The following is an 18,321-nucleotide window of genomic DNA, read 5'->3' as shown; positions in this document are numbered from 1 at the left end:
GGCAGAAGCGCTCATGAGGCGTCTGTCTTTGCTAAGCAACAATGACGTGCTCTCTCCATGAGACGCGGAAATTTCAGCGAAGGATAAATGGATTTGCAGCTCTAAAAATCGCTTGCAGTAGCTCTGCTACTGAATTTATTTCAAAATTGCAATCCATATACAACTATGATCAGCTGTTCCTTCATCTTGGCTGAGCTCTCAACGTTGTTACGGGAAAGGATGAAGCTGATTGGTTGGTTCTTGTCACATGACCCGCGGTGCGCTTGCGGCATTCTGAAAAGTTGAGATGTTTTTACATTTTGCTGTATCTAAAACGTATCGAACCGAACCGAACCGAACCGTGACATCAGTGTATCGTATCGAACCGAACCGTGAATTTTGTGAACCGTTACACCCCTAATATATATATATATATACACACACACACACACACAATAATTAATAATCATTAGAATTAATAGTAATTACCATAATAGCAAAAAAAAAAAAAAAAAAATCTTTCATTTCATAAATATTTTCAATTGAATTTGTAAAATTATTTAAGAGGGTTATTGCTATGAAATTACAAAGAAATATATAGGGGGAAAAGTTTTTTTGGTTTTACATTTTATTAGCAGAGTTGTTGAAAACCATCCCTAGAAAAATAAAATAAAAAATAAATAAATAAAAATAAAATAAAAATAATAATAATAATTATATATATATATATATATATATATATATATATATATATATATATATATATATATATATATATATATATATATATATATATATACATACATACGTACGTACGTACATACATAAGTACACACACACACACATATATATATATATATACACTTTAATATTGAGGTTGAGGCTCAAAATATTCTAGATATTAGAACATCTTTCATCATTTAAAAAAAAAAAGAAAAGAAAAAAGGTTTCAGGCCCTATTTTGTAGCTTGTTCATGGAGAGTGCCATCTAAAATGTTTAAAGTTTATTTATTTAATTTCTTAAAACAGCTTGTCGAACTGGCGGCTCAAAAGTTGCTGATTTGAAAGCTGTGGCTCAAAGATGCCAGCAGTATGAGGGAACATCTGTATGAATTTTCTGTGTTTCGCTGAGGACATCAAACCTAAACTTTTAGCTTTTGCTGGCAGTGCACAAGTCTCTCCACCAGGCTAGATCTCTGACTTTAATGAGTCAGTGGGGACTGGCTCAGCTGCCCCTCAAAACAAACCCACCAGAAAAGAAAGATCTTTTTGAGGTTGTGAGACCATTATCACAACCAGATAACAAAGAGCAACCAAGACCAACAGCAGATGAGGCCAGCTTCTGAGAAGACAGTATATTAGAAAGCCACAAATGCAATGCATGGGGAGGCAAATTAATGGGCATAACATTTTTAGAGAGTGTGATTTGTCTCAGTGAGATGCACAGAACACTAATGAGGAAACCATACTTTCACCTCAGGTAAAAAAAAAAAAAAAAAAAAAAAACTTTTTTGAGAAACTGTGGCTGTAAATATATCAACACTTGTGATTCAAAGTCACTTGAACTTGGATTACTGCTTTCATTTTAGACATATGAACAGGACACGGTAAGAGACTCAGTCAACTGCCAAAGGATATCACTCTGACCTTCAAAACACTTCACAAAGAATTTTCTTTCAAAAATCCGCTAGAAGCAGCAAGCCTGAATCTAAAAAAAAAATAAAATAAAATTCTCGTAGGATCCACAAAACTAACCCCTAAAAGAACCATTTCTTCATTCTCCAAGCTGTATAAGAGAGAGAAAAAGGCACTGAATAGAAAACGTTTAGAGAAATAGTGTTCTCTTACCATCCTGCTGCTTGAAACGATGAGAGATCAGCACATTTGTTGTTTTTTCAATAGCCAAGTCAAGAGGTTCAACTGTTTTTTTGCCATATTTGTGGATTCTGAAAACTTCATTTTTCAGTCCTGTTCCATAAATGTAATCCTCAAAAATGTCTATTCTATATGGTTGTGATATTCCTGTGCAGGCATGAAGTGAGGCAAAGACATTAGACAAACGGAATATTCTACAACAATTAAATGGTTAACGATTTCAGGAAAAACTAGATACAGTACAGGAACAAAGCACAATACTATCAGATTCCCTTTTAACTGCTCTTCTCACCTTGCTTGCCATCGATTACCACCAATGGGTCTGAGCCATCGAAACGGACACTGCCAATGACAGAGAGCTCGGCATCGGCCCAATACACACGCTGGCTGAAGTAATCAATCGCCAACCCTACAGATAAATGACGGGAAGAGAGTTATTTCCATAATAAGATCTTGGCACAGAATGTTAAGAAACATCGCATATTTAAACACTGACACATCCATGTTGGCAGGGTTTACATTACTAAAGCATTACACAAAAGGGCAACACTTTAGAATAAGGTTCCATTAGTTAATGTTAGTTAACTACTTTCGTTAACATGAACTAAGCAAGAACAATCCTTCTACAGCATTTATAAGTCTTTTAGTTCATGTTAATTCCAACATTTACTAATGCATTATTTAAATCAAAAGTTGTGCTTGTTAACATTAGTTAATTCACTGTGAATTACCATGAACTAACAATGAATAACTGTATTTTCATTAACTAACATTAACGAAGATGAATAAATACAGTAATAAATGTATTATTCATTGTTTGTTCATGTTAATTAATACATTAACTAACATTAACTAATGGAACCTTATTCTAAAGTGTTACCCACAAAAGCAACAACTCACAATAAACCAATTCAGGAAAAAAGAATAGGTTATTAATAACCAAATCTGTAACGTGTTTCTAGACATCTCAGAGGAGTTTCATTCATTTAGGTCATGTGAGACTGTACTAGGACTGCAAAATGTTTTTAAATAGCACCAAACTGAAATAAACAGAACCTTGCTGTTTATGTCAATGTGGTGCTAAATTGAACTTTTTATATCGTTAAATAACCTTTAAGGAGCCCTTGCTTCAATGCGGACATATTCAGTACAAAAGCTTCAGATCTGTGTCCTTTTGCTCTTCCTGAAATAAACTCAGCAAAAGTTTGTCCCATATTTCTTGGAGTTAGTGCTGCTTGACTCATTATATTTCCTCTCTTGATTAAAGACTCGGATGTAGCATTTTTGTTCCTTTTCTAGAGATGATGGATTCCTAAAGCTGCACTGGAGGCGTAATATTGGCCCCTATAAAGGAGGCCATGGTTAAATGTAGCGGTGCTTAGTGTTTCCCTGAGGAACACGCCTGCAGGTTTACCTAAAGGCATTGCATCTAAAACATTCCCTAAAACTCTGAAATGAGAAAAGTGTTGTGAAATACTGAAACAGGATATGAGACCAACAAGCTTCTACACAAATGCATTCAGACCTTGACCTCATCTCTTTAGAAAGATCCAAAACAACAGCAACCTCTCATTTATCACACTCACAAAAAAACAGCTGAGGACTGAGGAAGGAAAGAGCTCATGCACATCACACTGAAAACCACAAAAACATACCTGTGGGTCTCCTAAGGTTCTTGTCCAGTAGCACTCTACGCATGGAGCCATCCATCGCACTCTCCTCTATGTGTGAGTGGTCGCCTATTACTGACCAATACATCATCCTGAAACAGGTCAAATCTTTACTTGGAAAATACATACAGATGTGGCCATTAAGAATGCAAATTTTTACTGTATATAAAAATTATTTCAGAAATTTTGAATTCGAAATATTTTTCTATTAAATTATATTTTCAATTTCGTATTTTCACATTTTGAAACACACTCCTACCCTTTGACTGGATTGACAGTGATGGCGTAAGGCTCTCCCGCAATGTCAGTTATCAGACGGGTGCAGTTGGGTCCCTTGAGTTGACCGACATTAATAGAGTATCTAAGCTTGGTCCAGTGAGCTGTGTAATAACTGAACCAGTGCATCCTAGAGTGGTCTGTCCAGTAGATATTTCCAGTCACCCAGTCAGCTGATACATCTCTGGGTCTGCGAAAGTCTGGACACTGCAAAAGTCACCCAGATAACAAAGTGATTCCCATGTGGGCCAAGTCATCACGGACTATTTAAGATTCCAGGATAACATGTATAGGAGAAAATGATTCCTAAAAAGTGTGGTCAAAACTTCAGAGACCGTTCTTGGATTTAGGGATAAAATGTAGTAATTAAAGTTTGGAGAAAAATATTCTTTTGTTCAAATATTGAATGAAAACAAACAAATCAAGAGAAGATCAACATATAATATACTCGTCTGAAATCTCTTTGTTCATAAAATAGAAGTAAAATACACAAATTATGGAGTTTGCACTGACTAATTTAAATTAAAGTGTACATACACAAACATAGATTGAATCTTTTTAGTATTCAGCTGTCATTAAACGTAGTATATATATACAGCACGGAATTAATAAATGATTTAAGAGGAAGATTAAAATTAACTGTGAAGGTGTGTGTGTGTGTGGGGGGGGAGGGTGGTAATATTCCTGAGAAAATATGATAATAGACTCCACACAAGACCCACAATACTTACTATAATGCCAACATTTGTTTTAGTTTGACTCCTGTTTAGGATATCTTTGTAAAAAAGTCCACCGGGATTAAACTGAGTAGCCCAGATAAACTTTTGTTGGTGATACAGAGCATCCATCCCAATGATGCGGGCATTTTCTTCGATGCGAGCATGTACTTTGTGTCCATGGCTCTGGTTAAATGGATACACAAAACTTCGGATTTCAGTGTCATTAGCTATGTAGAGCACTCGATCTTCTGGTCCTGCCCGTTGAGTTATTAATATGCAAAAAAAATGAAAAGTGGCTAAATTCCATTTAGGGTTTAAGACAACAGTTTGATAATTACAGATGCAAATAAATCATTCTAGCACAGCAATATGCATTCTAATCCATCAGTAATCTTTAATTCAAAGTGAGTACTTTAAAGGAAGACAATACACTGTATAGTTCTTAAAACATTCAGAAATATAAATGTACCACAGAATTACTACTTATTTTTAAAATGGCTTAAAATTGATATTTAGGCCCTGTGTGTGCAGGTAAAATCTCAGAGTGAAGCTAAAGGTCAAGTCAATAGAAGATATAGATCCTTACCTTTTGCAATGCAGCTACCATTCATATCCTTATAGTTTTTGTCACATGTACATTTGTATGATCCTTTTGTGTTTGTGCAATAGTGAGAGCAAGTGCCAATATTAAGACACTCATTGATTTCTACAAAAAAAAAAGAGAAGAACAAAAGTCAGATTTCGAGGATTTTTTTTTTTTTTTTTTATGGATACTGTGTGATGCTCACTATGTTGCTTTTTTTACACATGCTGAGTGCTTGAAAATAAAACGTCTGATGTGGTCTGCTCACTGCATCTCATTGATCTTTATTCCCAGAAAAAAAAAAAAAAAAAAAAAAAAACTATTCGTGAACACACAATCCTTTTACTGGAAATGTTTACATGCAAAACATTTCAGTAGGTTAACCATTTTCAGGAGCTTAAACTTGACTTTTGCCTCTGGTTTGGTCTGACCACACAGAGAGGAAAACACTGATCCTTGACAAATTCTGATCCTTGAACAATTCTAGCTATTTCCAGCCAGCTGTGGACCACTATACACAGACTTGATGTAAAGAACAGGCATTTTGAATCTCAGAAAATGTGTGGAAAACATTGAAATGATAAAATGACTGACAGGACAGAACCAAAAAGTGTACAATTTGTGCACCACTAGCAAGCAGAACTGACAAAATAATGACTGTTTTCAAACAAGTACAAAACATTCCCCAATCTACCATGTTTGGACAAACGGGGCCACACTTGGGTCATTGGTTTGGGCAAGTTTCAGAGATATTTCCCCTGGATTGATTTTTAGAAGACATATTTACTTTTGACAGCATATAAAGTAGCGTATCCTGCTGTGTGTATGGTTTTTATGTGTAATAATTGTATTAAAATAAAGAAGAAAATACAGGTCACACTTTATTTTAGGGTCCAATTCTCACTATTAACTAACCATTAACTATGACTTTTGCCTCAATAAACTCCTTTTTTGCTGCTTATTAATAGTTTATAAGGTAGTTGTTATGTTGAGGGTATTGGGTAGGATGATGGATGTCATGCATTACATGTACTTTATAAGCACTAATAAACAGCCAATATGTTAATAATAGACATGCTAATAAGCAACTAGTTATTAGTGTGAAATGGACCCTATACTAAAGTGTTACCGAAATACATTCATTTAATAAATACATTACAATAAATCCTCAATCTAATTAATTACATACATACACTGTTACGTGCTAAAGGGCATAAGTATGTCTAAAACAACATAATTACTATATCCCATTGATACATTAGATATGTCAAAAATTTAGAAATTCATTAAAAATATTTCACTACAAAGACTGTAGTTCTGTTTGGTGCCACAGGTATGGCAGAAATCGCACATTTCACCCTTAAATTGAAAGTCTAAATCCACATTCCCCCCTCAGATAAAGCAGCGAATCATTTTTCTGAACGCTAACAGAATCAGGGAAGATAGTCTGACAGTACCTTCACACTTTCTGCTTCTGAGATTTCTCTGAAAGCCAGGTTTGCAGTGGCAAATTGCATTTGTGTTTGTATGATTGCACACTGCATCCTCCCCACATGGATTCATCCTCTTTCCACATATGTCTCCATTTGAAGCTGGAATAAGAGAGAGAGAGAGAGAGCTTTGAAGTGACATACTTTATACTTGCAGCCAACTGTCACAGTGCATGATGGGATTTTTTTTGATGCTTGGTCATAGCCAACAAATAAATTATGTATAAGAGAAAGAAAAGAAAAAAACAAAAAAAAAACTCATCTGGAAGATATAACAATTTGATAACAATTCCAGACGTACTACAACACATTTCCATGTAAACCACCAAGAATGCCTTTAATCTGAAAATATTTCTTGTTTTGCAACAGATTAATCGGAGAGATTTGGTATTGCATGCAATTTAGTACACATACAAGCCTTGCAGTCCTGTTCATCTGATCCTCCATCTCCACAGTCATCAAACAGGTCGCACTGCAGTTGTGCGGGGATACATTTACGATTACTGCAGGTAAACTCTGCCTTCCCACAGGGCTTGGGCCTAGATGACACAGGCTCTGATTTGGGACCCATAGGAAAGAAGAAAAAACACATCCATTTCAATCCAAACTTTAGCTGGCACCTTATTCATCACCACCCAAAGAGTCTTCAATTGAATTAACATGCGAGAGATTAATGAGCACTACATATCCAAACGACCTCAGGAACTGCTAGCAAAACAATAAAATCACTAAAATCTAGACTAGAGCCTTTATTTGTCAATTTAAAAAAAAACGTATGGCACAGAAGATGGATTTCCCATTGTGCTGGTGAGGATAAAGGTATCATCAGAGACTTGTGAATGAGCCTACCACATTCATCTTCATCTGAGTTGTCCCCACAGTTATCCACATTGTTACAGATTTGATCAAGCCGTAGACACACTCTGTCATTTCTGCAGCGATATGGCCTTGCTGGTGGACAAGGTAGTTTGGCTATAGAAATTAAAACAAAATGTTACAGTATACAGTGTGTGCAGACTTATGTGTTTGGTAATGCAATTGGCTGCTTATATATATATATATATATATATATATATATATAGTCAAAAGTTTGAAGAACATTATTTTTAAATGTTTTTAATGTCTCTGACCAATGGTCCATTTGATTAATAATAAAAAAAAAACATTAAAACATTAATATTGTAAAATATTATTGCAATATGAAATAACTATTTTGTATGTTAATATATTTTAAAATCAGATTTATTTCTGTTATTAAAAGGAATTTTTAGCATCGTTACTCCACTCTCCAGTGTCACATAATTCTTTGGAAATATTTTAGAACTATTTTTACAAGTACCCTTCTATTGGAACCTGGAACCACTAGTATAAATTATGTATTTCATTTGTAATTCAGCCAATGACCCTAACATACAAAATCAAGTTTAACATCAGAAAACTCAAAGAGTTTTTTCCATCAACACAAGTCTTTCAGTTCTGAATCAGAGTTCAGCAAGCAAAAAGTGCCACAGTAGGTCATGCAGTTCCACTGGGAGAGATGAATATCCTACCGCACATCTTGGAGTCTTCATCAGAGTTGTCGCCGCAGTCGTCCTCACCATCGCACACCCACGCATGCAGCTTACACAGGGTGTTGTTGCAGATGAACTCATCGGGGCGACAGAAGAAAGCATCTGAATAAACAACATCAAACTGGTTTTAAACAGCAACACATGGATATTGTGCTGAATTAAACAGACAACCTGATTGAACACATAGTCGAAGCAATGAAAACTGCCTCAGAAAAGTTCTATTAATTCATTAATATAGTACCAATGTCTTGTATCAATATAAAAGATTCCTAAATGTTTTTAGTACAGTTGCTGGTTAGTGGTTAGTCCTCATACCATGACCACAGTTCTCCTCATCGCTGTGATCCACACAATCGAACACGTCATCGCAGCGCCATCGTTTAGGGATGCAGTGAGCATGGTTTTTGCACAGAAACTCATCTTCTCTGCACTCCTTGACACACTCCATCTGGTGTGAGAACAACAACGAAAGCCCAAAAAACTTTCAAGAGGAAGACTTTGCTGCACTGGTGAAGTAAGAAAATCTCTGTTTCCATGGAGTCAAACATGAGTCCAGTACACAAGATGTTCAAAAAATTTTATGTTTCAAATACGATGCATGTTTCTCTCACAGTGAATTCAAAACAATATGCCATCATATCTATTATTGCTTGTGTGATGCACATATCATCAAATACGAATATCTTGTACTTGTGATTTATGTAATGTACAGTATGTTTTTAGTTTTGCATCTTTTGATTACTGTATCTGATTAAATTAATAGTTTTTTGTCAGACCATTCCTGTCAACCTAGTTAAAGGTGGTAAGTAGGGAACCTATGAAATTATAATTTATTTTCTTAATACGTATTCATGGATATTATTATGGTATTATATAAATTTAATTACTTGCTCTGCTGCTGATCAACTTTCCTTTTTAGCTCAATCTTACCTCTTTTTTTTCATGTTTGAATCAGAAATTTTTCAGATTATGGAAACAGATTAGGTTTGAATTGATTTTTCATCATGAACTGACTGACCAGTTTGTCCACTTTTTTCTGCTGTGATCTGATTTTTCAGAGAGGTTTTATAGTAGCCAGTTCCTTCTTAAATCTTTTTCCAATATATCTACTTGTACATGTCTTTGTTTTTGTTTCACGACTGAACTTGTGCTCAGTTTCTGAAAGGAGTGCTTGATGTAAGGTGAGAAGGTCTTGCTAGAGGACTGACCTCATCAGAACTGTCCAGACAGTTGTCATGTCCATCACACCTCAGGCTGGCAGACACGCAACCTCCGCTGGCACACACATACTCATTTAGAGAGCAGGAAGGAAGCACTGCAAAACAGATGACGGGTAAAAATGTACCCTTACATACACAACAGATGTGTATAGGAAGGGTGAGGCAAGATGTGTCAGCTGTGTTTTTTTGCATGTCTATGTACATTTTCAGTGTATCAAGGAAAAAGGTTGTCAAAACCAATTTATCCAGGTCTAATAATATATCAAACATGATGTTGAATTGCCACTGTATTAAACATTTAAATTTGATTTGGTTAAAGGTTAGTCATAATTTCTTACATTTTTTTTTTAATTGCAGCTGTAGGGTAAACGTCACCAGATTTCATAGCAACAAATAGTGAGCTCATATTCAAAATAGAAATACTATTAGAAAATGTTACAAACTGTTTAACTAAATTCAGATATTCTGATTAATGTGCAAAAATAAAAAATATGATTTTGGAATTGGAATGGGACACATCATAGTTCAAAAAGCAAAATGCACATAAAATATTGAGGATTCTAAATAAGTTTTTACGTTAAATTAAACTTTAACTAAGAAGTTAACACACTAGAGAGCTGACTAAGGCACTTGTATTTATTATGCACAAAATTTCTGAAAGATAAAAAGTGAGCTACAGCATTTTAACTTATCAGACAATGTAATCATCAAACATTTAAAGCTGAAATTTTCATTTACACCCTGTCTCCCATCCCAGGTTAATGTGCAGAGACAACCATAAGTAAGGCTACGCTGATACGACAACGATGTAGCCAAAAAACGAAAAGTTTTCTATTTCAAAAAAAAAAAAAAAAAACAGATTCAAAGATTCCTGTATTGGGTGTTTATAGGGAACCAATAATGTTTTTTCGTTTTCAAAAATATGCGTTTTAAGTCCCCAAAACACCATTGTTGTGTAAACGAACAGGCAAAACGCATAAAAAGTTTCACGTTTTTGGCTTAAAACATTGTCGTGTAAATGGCTTTTATATGTTTTATTAGACAAAAAAGTGCAAATATGTTTGGTTCTCACCAGAGAATCTCAAGCATTGGTGCATTGGCGTGAGTTTGGAGATGGAATATTAGTTTGAAAGGAAATTTTTAAGGAAATAATAAGGAAGTTCTGAATGTTTGGTAATGTTAGTGGTGCAGAAATGATACATTTCAGCTGTACTGAAAGACCCCCAAATCTGATAAAGCTACCTGTTCCGAGGCAATTTCTCTCATCTTCCCCCGTCTTACAGTCTTCCTGGCCATCGCACAACCATTTACGTGAGATGCAGAGATTGTTGTGGCATTGAAACTGATCGTCTGCACAGTGAGTCTCGCAATCCTTCTGAAAATGCACAAGTCAAGGGGAAACTTACTACATTGTCATCTTTGTTATACGTCGTTTTTTTATTATTTTCAGGCTTGTCACTTTAATACTCTGGGAGGCAGTCAGGACAGAATTTCAAGTTTTGTAAATCACATTTGAAAAATATCTTTTATGACTTGCTGATGAAGCCATAAGAGTATGAAGACTGTGTATATGTATATGAAAACTAAGATTAAACAGCTTTGAGATAATTAGCTCAAAGGGAATGTCTGAGAAAAGAAGACAACTGCTGTGATGTCCTTGAATGACATCTAGCATTCACTGACCTCATCTGAATTATCAGCACAGTCATAGTCACCATCGCAACGGAAGCGTGCTGAGATACAGTCCCCACTGGTGCAGGCAAAATCCTTATGATTACAGGTCACTGGCTCTGCAGAGAAAAGAGCAGAATAAGACAGCTAAAGCGGCACAGCTAACCTGACCATGGCCTGTGAAGATGCATTGAAAACACTGAAGTAAACCTTCGCAGAGGACAGCACTGAGGCAGAATCAAAACAGCTAAAGTGGCCTCACACTTGGACATGAGTTGGCATTGTACCATCTGTTACCAAGGTTCTTGAAAGTTTGCCAAGAACTTAAAAGGAGCTATTTGCAGACTAATCAGCAATTAGAATGTCTAAAAGGCCTGTTCTCGAAGGGAGTCCACAGGCTCTAATGGCTGGAAAAACATGTTGGGTGGTTAGAAAAATCTGTTAATATAAACTGTTTGAAATTGGTTGTTGATTTAACAACATTAGGTACGAAAAAGGGCCATTAAAGTAAAGGCATTTTGGACATTATACATGCTCATTATTTACTCTGGCTCGTGTCAAACCCACATGCTTGTATTTTTTAACAATAATTTTAAAAACTATAAAAAACACAAAGACAAAGACTGCAATTATTTGATAAAAATATGTAAAAACAGCACCATTATTAAGTAAATGCAATTTATTTTTTTATTTTTTATTATTTATAAAATATAAAATTATTTGTCTTATGTTGAAATTTCAGCAGGCAGTATTTCAGTCTTAAGTCCCACAAAATCCTTCAGAAGTCATTATAATATGCTATAATATGCTTAATATTATTGCAGCTGGAAACTGGAGATCTGCAATTATTCCAAAATTAAATTATTGGTTATTTTTATTTGCCAAAATACCATTGTATGATAATAGTATTAACTTATTTTAAAAATGGATAGTCTTAATATTTATAAATCATTCTATCAACACAATTCAAACCTTTAAACATGTTTTGTTAATTAAAATAAACTAAATTCTAAACATTGTCAATAAATAACCAATTAAAAGATACATTCTTAATGAGCAATTACATAGATCACCTCCTCTTTAGTTTCAAAACATTTTTCCCCTTTCTTGTTTTTTTTCCAATTTGAAGTTTGACAGGCTATGATAACTACAAAAAGTCGTATGGAAAAAAACATATGGGTTTGGAATACAAGTAAAAAAAAAAAAATTACATGGCATAAAAGACATAAATAGTTAATCTTTCTTTGGGGCAATGCGGTCAAGATCAGAAGTGAATACACAAATGGTAAACAAACATAAAAAAAATATATATATATATATATCTTCAAATAGTCTGAGAAACTGGCCTCTGAAGATCCCACACAATGTTTCTTGACAGTTAAAACAATTTAGTACAAACCCGAGTGTGGAAAAAGCTTTATTGTGCTCAGAGAGATGAGAGCGACTCACTGCAATGCTCCTCATCGGAGTTGTCTCCACAGTCATTCTGGCTGTCACATCTCCAGTGGTCCGGGATGCAGTTGTTATTCTCACAGCGAAATTCATGAGGTCCGCAGGTCTTTTCATCTTTTTCATCAGACACAAACAAACACACGGATGAAAATGGCTTCAAAAGTGCATGAATATTAATGCAGTGCTACCGCATTTCGACACATAATCATCATTTCCTCAGGGTTCCGGATCTGACACCAAGTTCAAAACATGCCCACACTCAAGAGGCTAACGCACCATAAGATGAGATACCTGACTGAGCTGCAGATAGCTCCCATCCTCAATAACCAGAACACTTGACACGTAACATCAAACACATCGTCACCTGGGCACACGTCTACGATGAACGTTTTTTCCAAAGTAAGTGTAGTGTTTATGTTACATAACCTAAAAACTTTCTGAGGTGTTAGAACCCAGACGAATTGTTAATGAACAGACGTAAGGACCACATCATCTGACCAAAACTTTGGTTATTTTTGGTTACAAAAGAACACAGGCTAAGAGAAGCAAACTGCAAATACTTGCCAGTTTTTATAAGTGAGAAATAATAAAAGAACATCCTAGAATAACTCCTTGTTTAAATGCTCTCTAATGTGGCGCAGGCATGTAGTGATAGAAAGCATCCAAAGGAACGTCTAGAGATAATGGCATCTGAGGAAAAAAAAAATACTGCTTTTTGTTTGAGAGATGATTCTTAGTTACAATAATTAAAACTGTCTGGCAAACACTAATGAATGATACAACAAAGCAGCCAGTGCAAACGATATAGTCTTTTGAGATAAAACAATGCATTTTCATGTCAAGATAGAATTTGTCTACTGATCTTACAACATGTACACGAGTTTCCACTTATTTCCGTATGATTGTAATTCCCAATATGACTAAAAGTGAACTGGGAAGTATCAATAAAGCTCGCCTGTTAAGTTAATTTCACCATTTCACATAAATTGGCAAGATATAGATCTATAATTACTTGCAGGCTGTTGTAGATAAAGTGCATCACATCTGGAAAATCAATGGAGAAACCAGAGGAGCCTGTCACAGCTCAATTACAAAGTGACCCCTGTACTGTCCAACTGATGTGTCACTCATTTGGGGGATTTTTCCCCGATAACAACATCAGATATGTTCAGCCAATGCCATCAAAACAATTTTCTCAATCAAATTCCAACAGCGTGATTTTTTCCCTTGCAAGAGCCAAGCTATTGATTTCATTTCTTTTGTTGACTGATATGAGCCATAAGCCATGCTCATCATCCCTGCTTGGACGTGTCACAGTGTTATATATACATCATATATTGAGGACGATTACCTTTAAGACATCCACTTAGTGGCTGTGTCCACACTGCAAATAAATAATGATTTTCTGAAATGATGTGAGAGTAAAAAAGCAACAACATCAGTGTGCAATATAGATCTTTAATAAGTCTAATGTTTGAGAGTTAGACCTCTTTGTCAAGGGAATCTTCAGATGAATCATTAATGAGGTTCAAAAGACTATGGCTCCGATCCAAAACTTAGTGAGCTGCTCACAAACAGTAGGCAGCCTATTTAAGGCATGTTACAAAATAAACTTTTATCTTTTCCATTTTTACAAAACGTACTTGTTGGTTTGCAAAAGTGTACAGTACAAACTGTATGTGTAATGATTTACATTTAATCATTTAGCATTTTATTTTTATAATAAATAAAGATAATACAAATTAGAAAATTCCTACTATAAATTCAGCTTTGCCATCATAGGAATACATTTTAAAACATTAAAATAGAACAGTTATTTTATATTGTAAAATGATTAATGTTTTTATTTGATTTTTAATCAAAATAATCTTAACCAAAAATCTTACCACCCCCAAACTTTAGAACTTCTGTTTTTTTTTTAAAGTAAGAAAAAAACTGCTTAGAATTTTGTGTTTATTAGAACATCACATATTTAGCTTAGCTACATGCTAAAGGGAAGCTCTGCTGAAATCAACTGTGAGTGAAGTCTCCTGTGTATTTTGTCTGATGAACGTTATTTATATGCAGCCTGGAGTTGCTGCCTAAGCAGAATGTTCCAAATCTGTCATTTACGAGGTTACAATTCAATTAGGATTCTGTCATAGAGTGAAGCTGCTTATAGAGACATGTAGGTGAACCTCTACTGTATATTGCGATTTTTCAGTATAGATCAAATGATTGGTACTAATAAAATGAGGTACACAGCTTGTTTGTTAAATATAGAGAAATACTTGAAGCAAAATATGCCTAGCGAACCCTCAGAAATAGTTTTGCCAGTGTATCGCCACTTTAAATGTCTGAAACGCAGAGTCGAGGAAGAATGCAATATGTGAGGCCACCGCTGATGTGCCACTGTCAAACTAAATCAGGCATTCAGGCAACAAAACAGGCCCAGGGGAATTGTTACAAGCCACAGCTAATAAAAGCCGAGTGGTTCATGATTAAAGCTGGCTTCACTCCATCAGAGAGAGAGAGAAGACTGCGGGAGCATACAGAATTGACATTAGCCCCAATCAGACCTTCAGACGGGTCTGCACGTGTGGCTGACCGAGGCTCTGATTTGTGAATAATAACTGCGGCTCACTCACCACAATTGGCCTCGTCAGAGCCATCAGCACAGTCTGGGTCTTCGTCACACACCCAGAGCTTTGAGATGCAATGCATGGTGGCCTTGCACTGGAACTGGTCAGGAGAACATGTGCTCTCAGCTGGAACATTAAGGCAGAAAATAGCAGGTTATTTACGAGGCCAGTGAAAAGCTATTGTAAGGAAAAAAACAGTCAAAACTTTTGGTACTTGTAAAGGTCATGCATATGATTCAATAAAGGAAGAATATGTGTGACATCTTCAATTTCTTTCACTACAACATGACAAGGTCTTCTGCAATTACCATCCAAGAATGGAGGAAATTACAGCCTAGAAGTGTTAGTCAAGGCTGGTCATGGGGAGTGATATATGGCATTTCTACAAGTAATTTTATGTTGCAGAGGTTATTTTATTTACTATGATTAAAATATCTTTATTTATTATTTTTTGTATGTTGTATGAAGGTCAAATTAAATGGCCTTGGATTTTTTTTAATGCCCAAGTCTTATACTTTTGCTACTTTTAAGATGTACTTTATGCATTGACTTGAGTTTTTTATTGTCTCAGGCTTCACTAGAAACACTCAATAATATTAATTTATTAATAAACAGTAAATTACATTAGCCTCACAAAGTCTAAATACTCATGTAAACCATGTTTATAGTATTAACATATTTATGGCTTATATTGAGTTTTACACAAATGACCTTAGCTCCAAACAAATTCCAATTTGTACTTTTGGAAATCAAGCTGGCAAAAGTTCCAAAGTGAAGTTATGCACACTTGAGGTGAAATCTGTGAAAACGTGAAAGAAAAATCAAGTTGTTTTTTTTTTAATCACAGAACATGATTTTCATTGACTCTCAAGCTGTATACAATTATGCTAAAAAATACATTATATATTTGTATATGCCAAATATAACAAAATGTGTCTGTAGCACACTGTGCGTCGAAATTTAGAGCAAGTTTGAAAAATATTCAAAAATGTCCTTTCTAAAAGATTATAAACATTTCCACTCCAGTTGACTTTATTTCATAATGACAATTATTACTACCTTTTCCAGGAAAGGACCTTTTTTTTTCAGAATACCTAATAAGCACCTGGCTATCCTTATAGCTCCCAAACCAGCCAACTCATTTGGTGGGATAAAAGCCACATTTGAGATCTGTCAGTCTGGATCATTAAATGCACAGGGGAAAAGCCAAATTTGGCAGAGTTCGAACAATTCTGTCACAACACCCTTTAGTTTATGAGAATGGGGCCCATTATTGTAGTGGTTAATGGAGGGAGCAGAAAGTGTCATGGCGTAGCTTACGGCAGTCTGTCTCGTCCTCGCCATCCCCACAGTCGTCCTGTCCATTGCAGCGAAGATTTAATGGTATACACTTCTGCTTTCGGGTGCACTTGAACTGGCCTGACAGACAGATGTATGTATCTGCAAATGGGGGAGATGATACAGTGCGAAAAACTGTTAGATACCCCATCAAGCTGGATCAATGCAACACCATCATCCATATTCCAGTTGAATTCGGTTGCTTCAGAAGTGACGGGATGCAATAAGAATAAAACTGAGATGATTGCAGAAACAATATTATTTGTGTTAAAAGCACTAAACGTCTCGAATCTTAAATCGGTGTTGGTCCGATACATCCCAATTACGATCGTTAAATGACAAAACACCCTGTAGTCTTTTTTAATACTTCTAAAGTGGATATCGATCATTTGATAGCGGCAAGAGTCTGTATAATTGAGCATTCAGAGACAGCTGTGCTAAAGAAGATTTGTTGCTGATGAAAATTCCAGGCAGATTTTTCTCGCTTGTGCTCGCCACATGCTTCACAGGAACTGAATTCTACAAGGGAGTCCCGATAGCCTTGCACAGAGAGAAAAAGCAACGGATCTGTCGATAAGAACGTGGCATTTAAGAACAACTTTCATATGTATTATTCTGCTCACCACAGTTGGCCTCATCTGAGTTGTCCCCGCAGTCATTCTCTCCATCGCAGATGAACGGAGGTAAGGCACAAAGGCCAGTGCCGCACTGAAAACGCCCAGGCTGGCATTTGAATTCCGCTGCAAAAATTATGATTAACAGTGAACTCCGGAAGATTCAATGCAATTTGCACATAGGTGCGTGTTTTTTAAACCCGAGCGGTGCGAGGTTGCCTGAAATGGGCGAGTCAACCCACGTTCCATTATTTCTCTAAAAGCACTTCTACGATATTTAATGCCCCCTGCCCTTTAGCGAACAACAGAGGTTCCACCTATTAACAGCAGCTATTGGCAGCCTGTCATTTTCTGTTTGTACTGCTCAAGTGAATCACTAAGCCACAAAGTGAATCTAAAAACAAGCTCACTGGGAAACAAAAATGGAAGAGCGAAAGTTCTTCCTTTTGCATGACTTAAAGGTCAGTCTACTGTCAAGCTGTGAACTAGTTCATCTTCATACTGTTTGTAATAGCACTGGCATGTGGTTATCTGGGCCCATTGTAACTGGTGAGAATGGCATTTTTAGAAATGACAAAGTTTGCCCTTCTCCACTTGTTAGAAATATAACTACTGCCTTTTGTTTTGCTACGCTGCATTGTGATACTGTCGTCGGCTGTGTAAAACAACGACTTTAAAGATGCAATGTAATCAAAATTTTTTTGTTAATGGGTAAGGAATTGGATTTGTCCATCAGTTGTTGCAAGTGCTTCACTTGCATTTGCGATTAAAAATAGAAGTGTGCAAATGTTCACACTTTATTTTAAGGTCCAATTTTTGCTATTAACAAATAAATACCTACAGCTTTTGCCTCAATAATCTCCTAATTTGCTGCTTATTAATAATTAGCTAGGCAACTATTAGGTTAAGGTATTGGGTAGGATTAGAGATGTAGAATATGGTACTAATAAACTGCCAATACGTTAATAACAGGCATGGTAATAAACAACTTATTAATAGTGTGTGTGAAACTGGACACTATACCAAAGCATTACCATAGAACTGTTAAATGTATTTGGAAGCAAATTTGTGAATAAAAATGTCCTTGTGGGAAAATTTCAGTTTTGTGAAACTTAAGTCATAAAAATTCTTAAATATCTTAGGTCTTACATTTGTTAATGGAAAAACTGCTGTAGCGATACAGCATAATGCGATTACAAAACTTTGAGTCTGTGATTTAATTAAATAAATGTGAGTGTCTCA

The 18,321-nt window shown here is 35.6% G+C and overlaps 1 protein-coding gene across 2 annotated transcripts in view; it reads right to left on the bottom strand.

The window, feature by feature from the left end:
• The window catches only part of lrp1bb (low density lipoprotein receptor-related protein 1Bb), a 257,531-nt gene that overhangs the window by 18,036 nt on the left and 221,174 nt on the right, over nt 1-18,321 (bottom strand). For both annotated transcript variants that reach the window (XM_052566199.1, XM_052566198.1), the window contains 18 exons: nt 17,089-17,205; nt 16,448-16,567; nt 15,134-15,253; nt 12,504-12,620; nt 11,067-11,173; nt 10,626-10,758; nt 9,372-9,478; nt 8,479-8,611; nt 8,143-8,265; nt 7,442-7,564; nt 7,007-7,147; nt 6,560-6,694; nt 5,106-5,225; nt 4,532-4,773; nt 3,784-4,007; nt 3,510-3,616; nt 2,147-2,263; nt 1,828-2,001 (listed from right to left, as the gene is read on the bottom strand). In XM_052566199.1, the coding sequence (XP_052422159.1) occupies nt 1,828-2,001; nt 2,147-2,263; nt 3,510-3,616; nt 3,784-4,007; nt 4,532-4,773; nt 5,106-5,225; nt 6,560-6,694; nt 7,007-7,147; nt 7,442-7,564; nt 8,143-8,265; nt 8,479-8,611; nt 9,372-9,478; nt 10,626-10,758; nt 11,067-11,173; nt 12,504-12,620; nt 15,134-15,253; nt 16,448-16,567; nt 17,089-17,205 (2,460 nt within the window). The remainder of the gene's footprint in view (nt 1-1,827; nt 2,002-2,146; nt 2,264-3,509; nt 3,617-3,783; nt 4,008-4,531; nt 4,774-5,105; nt 5,226-6,559; nt 6,695-7,006; nt 7,148-7,441; nt 7,565-8,142; nt 8,266-8,478; nt 8,612-9,371; nt 9,479-10,625; nt 10,759-11,066; nt 11,174-12,503; nt 12,621-15,133; nt 15,254-16,447; nt 16,568-17,088; nt 17,206-18,321) is intronic.

The sequence above is a fragment of the Carassius gibelio genome, chromosome B9 (assembly GCF_023724105.1).
Source record: "Carassius gibelio isolate Cgi1373 ecotype wild population from Czech Republic chromosome B9, carGib1.2-hapl.c, whole genome shotgun sequence".
Lineage (NCBI taxonomy): Eukaryota > Metazoa > Chordata > Actinopteri > Cypriniformes > Cyprinidae > Carassius > Carassius gibelio.
This window is presented reverse-complemented; position numbering and strand designations above follow the sequence as displayed.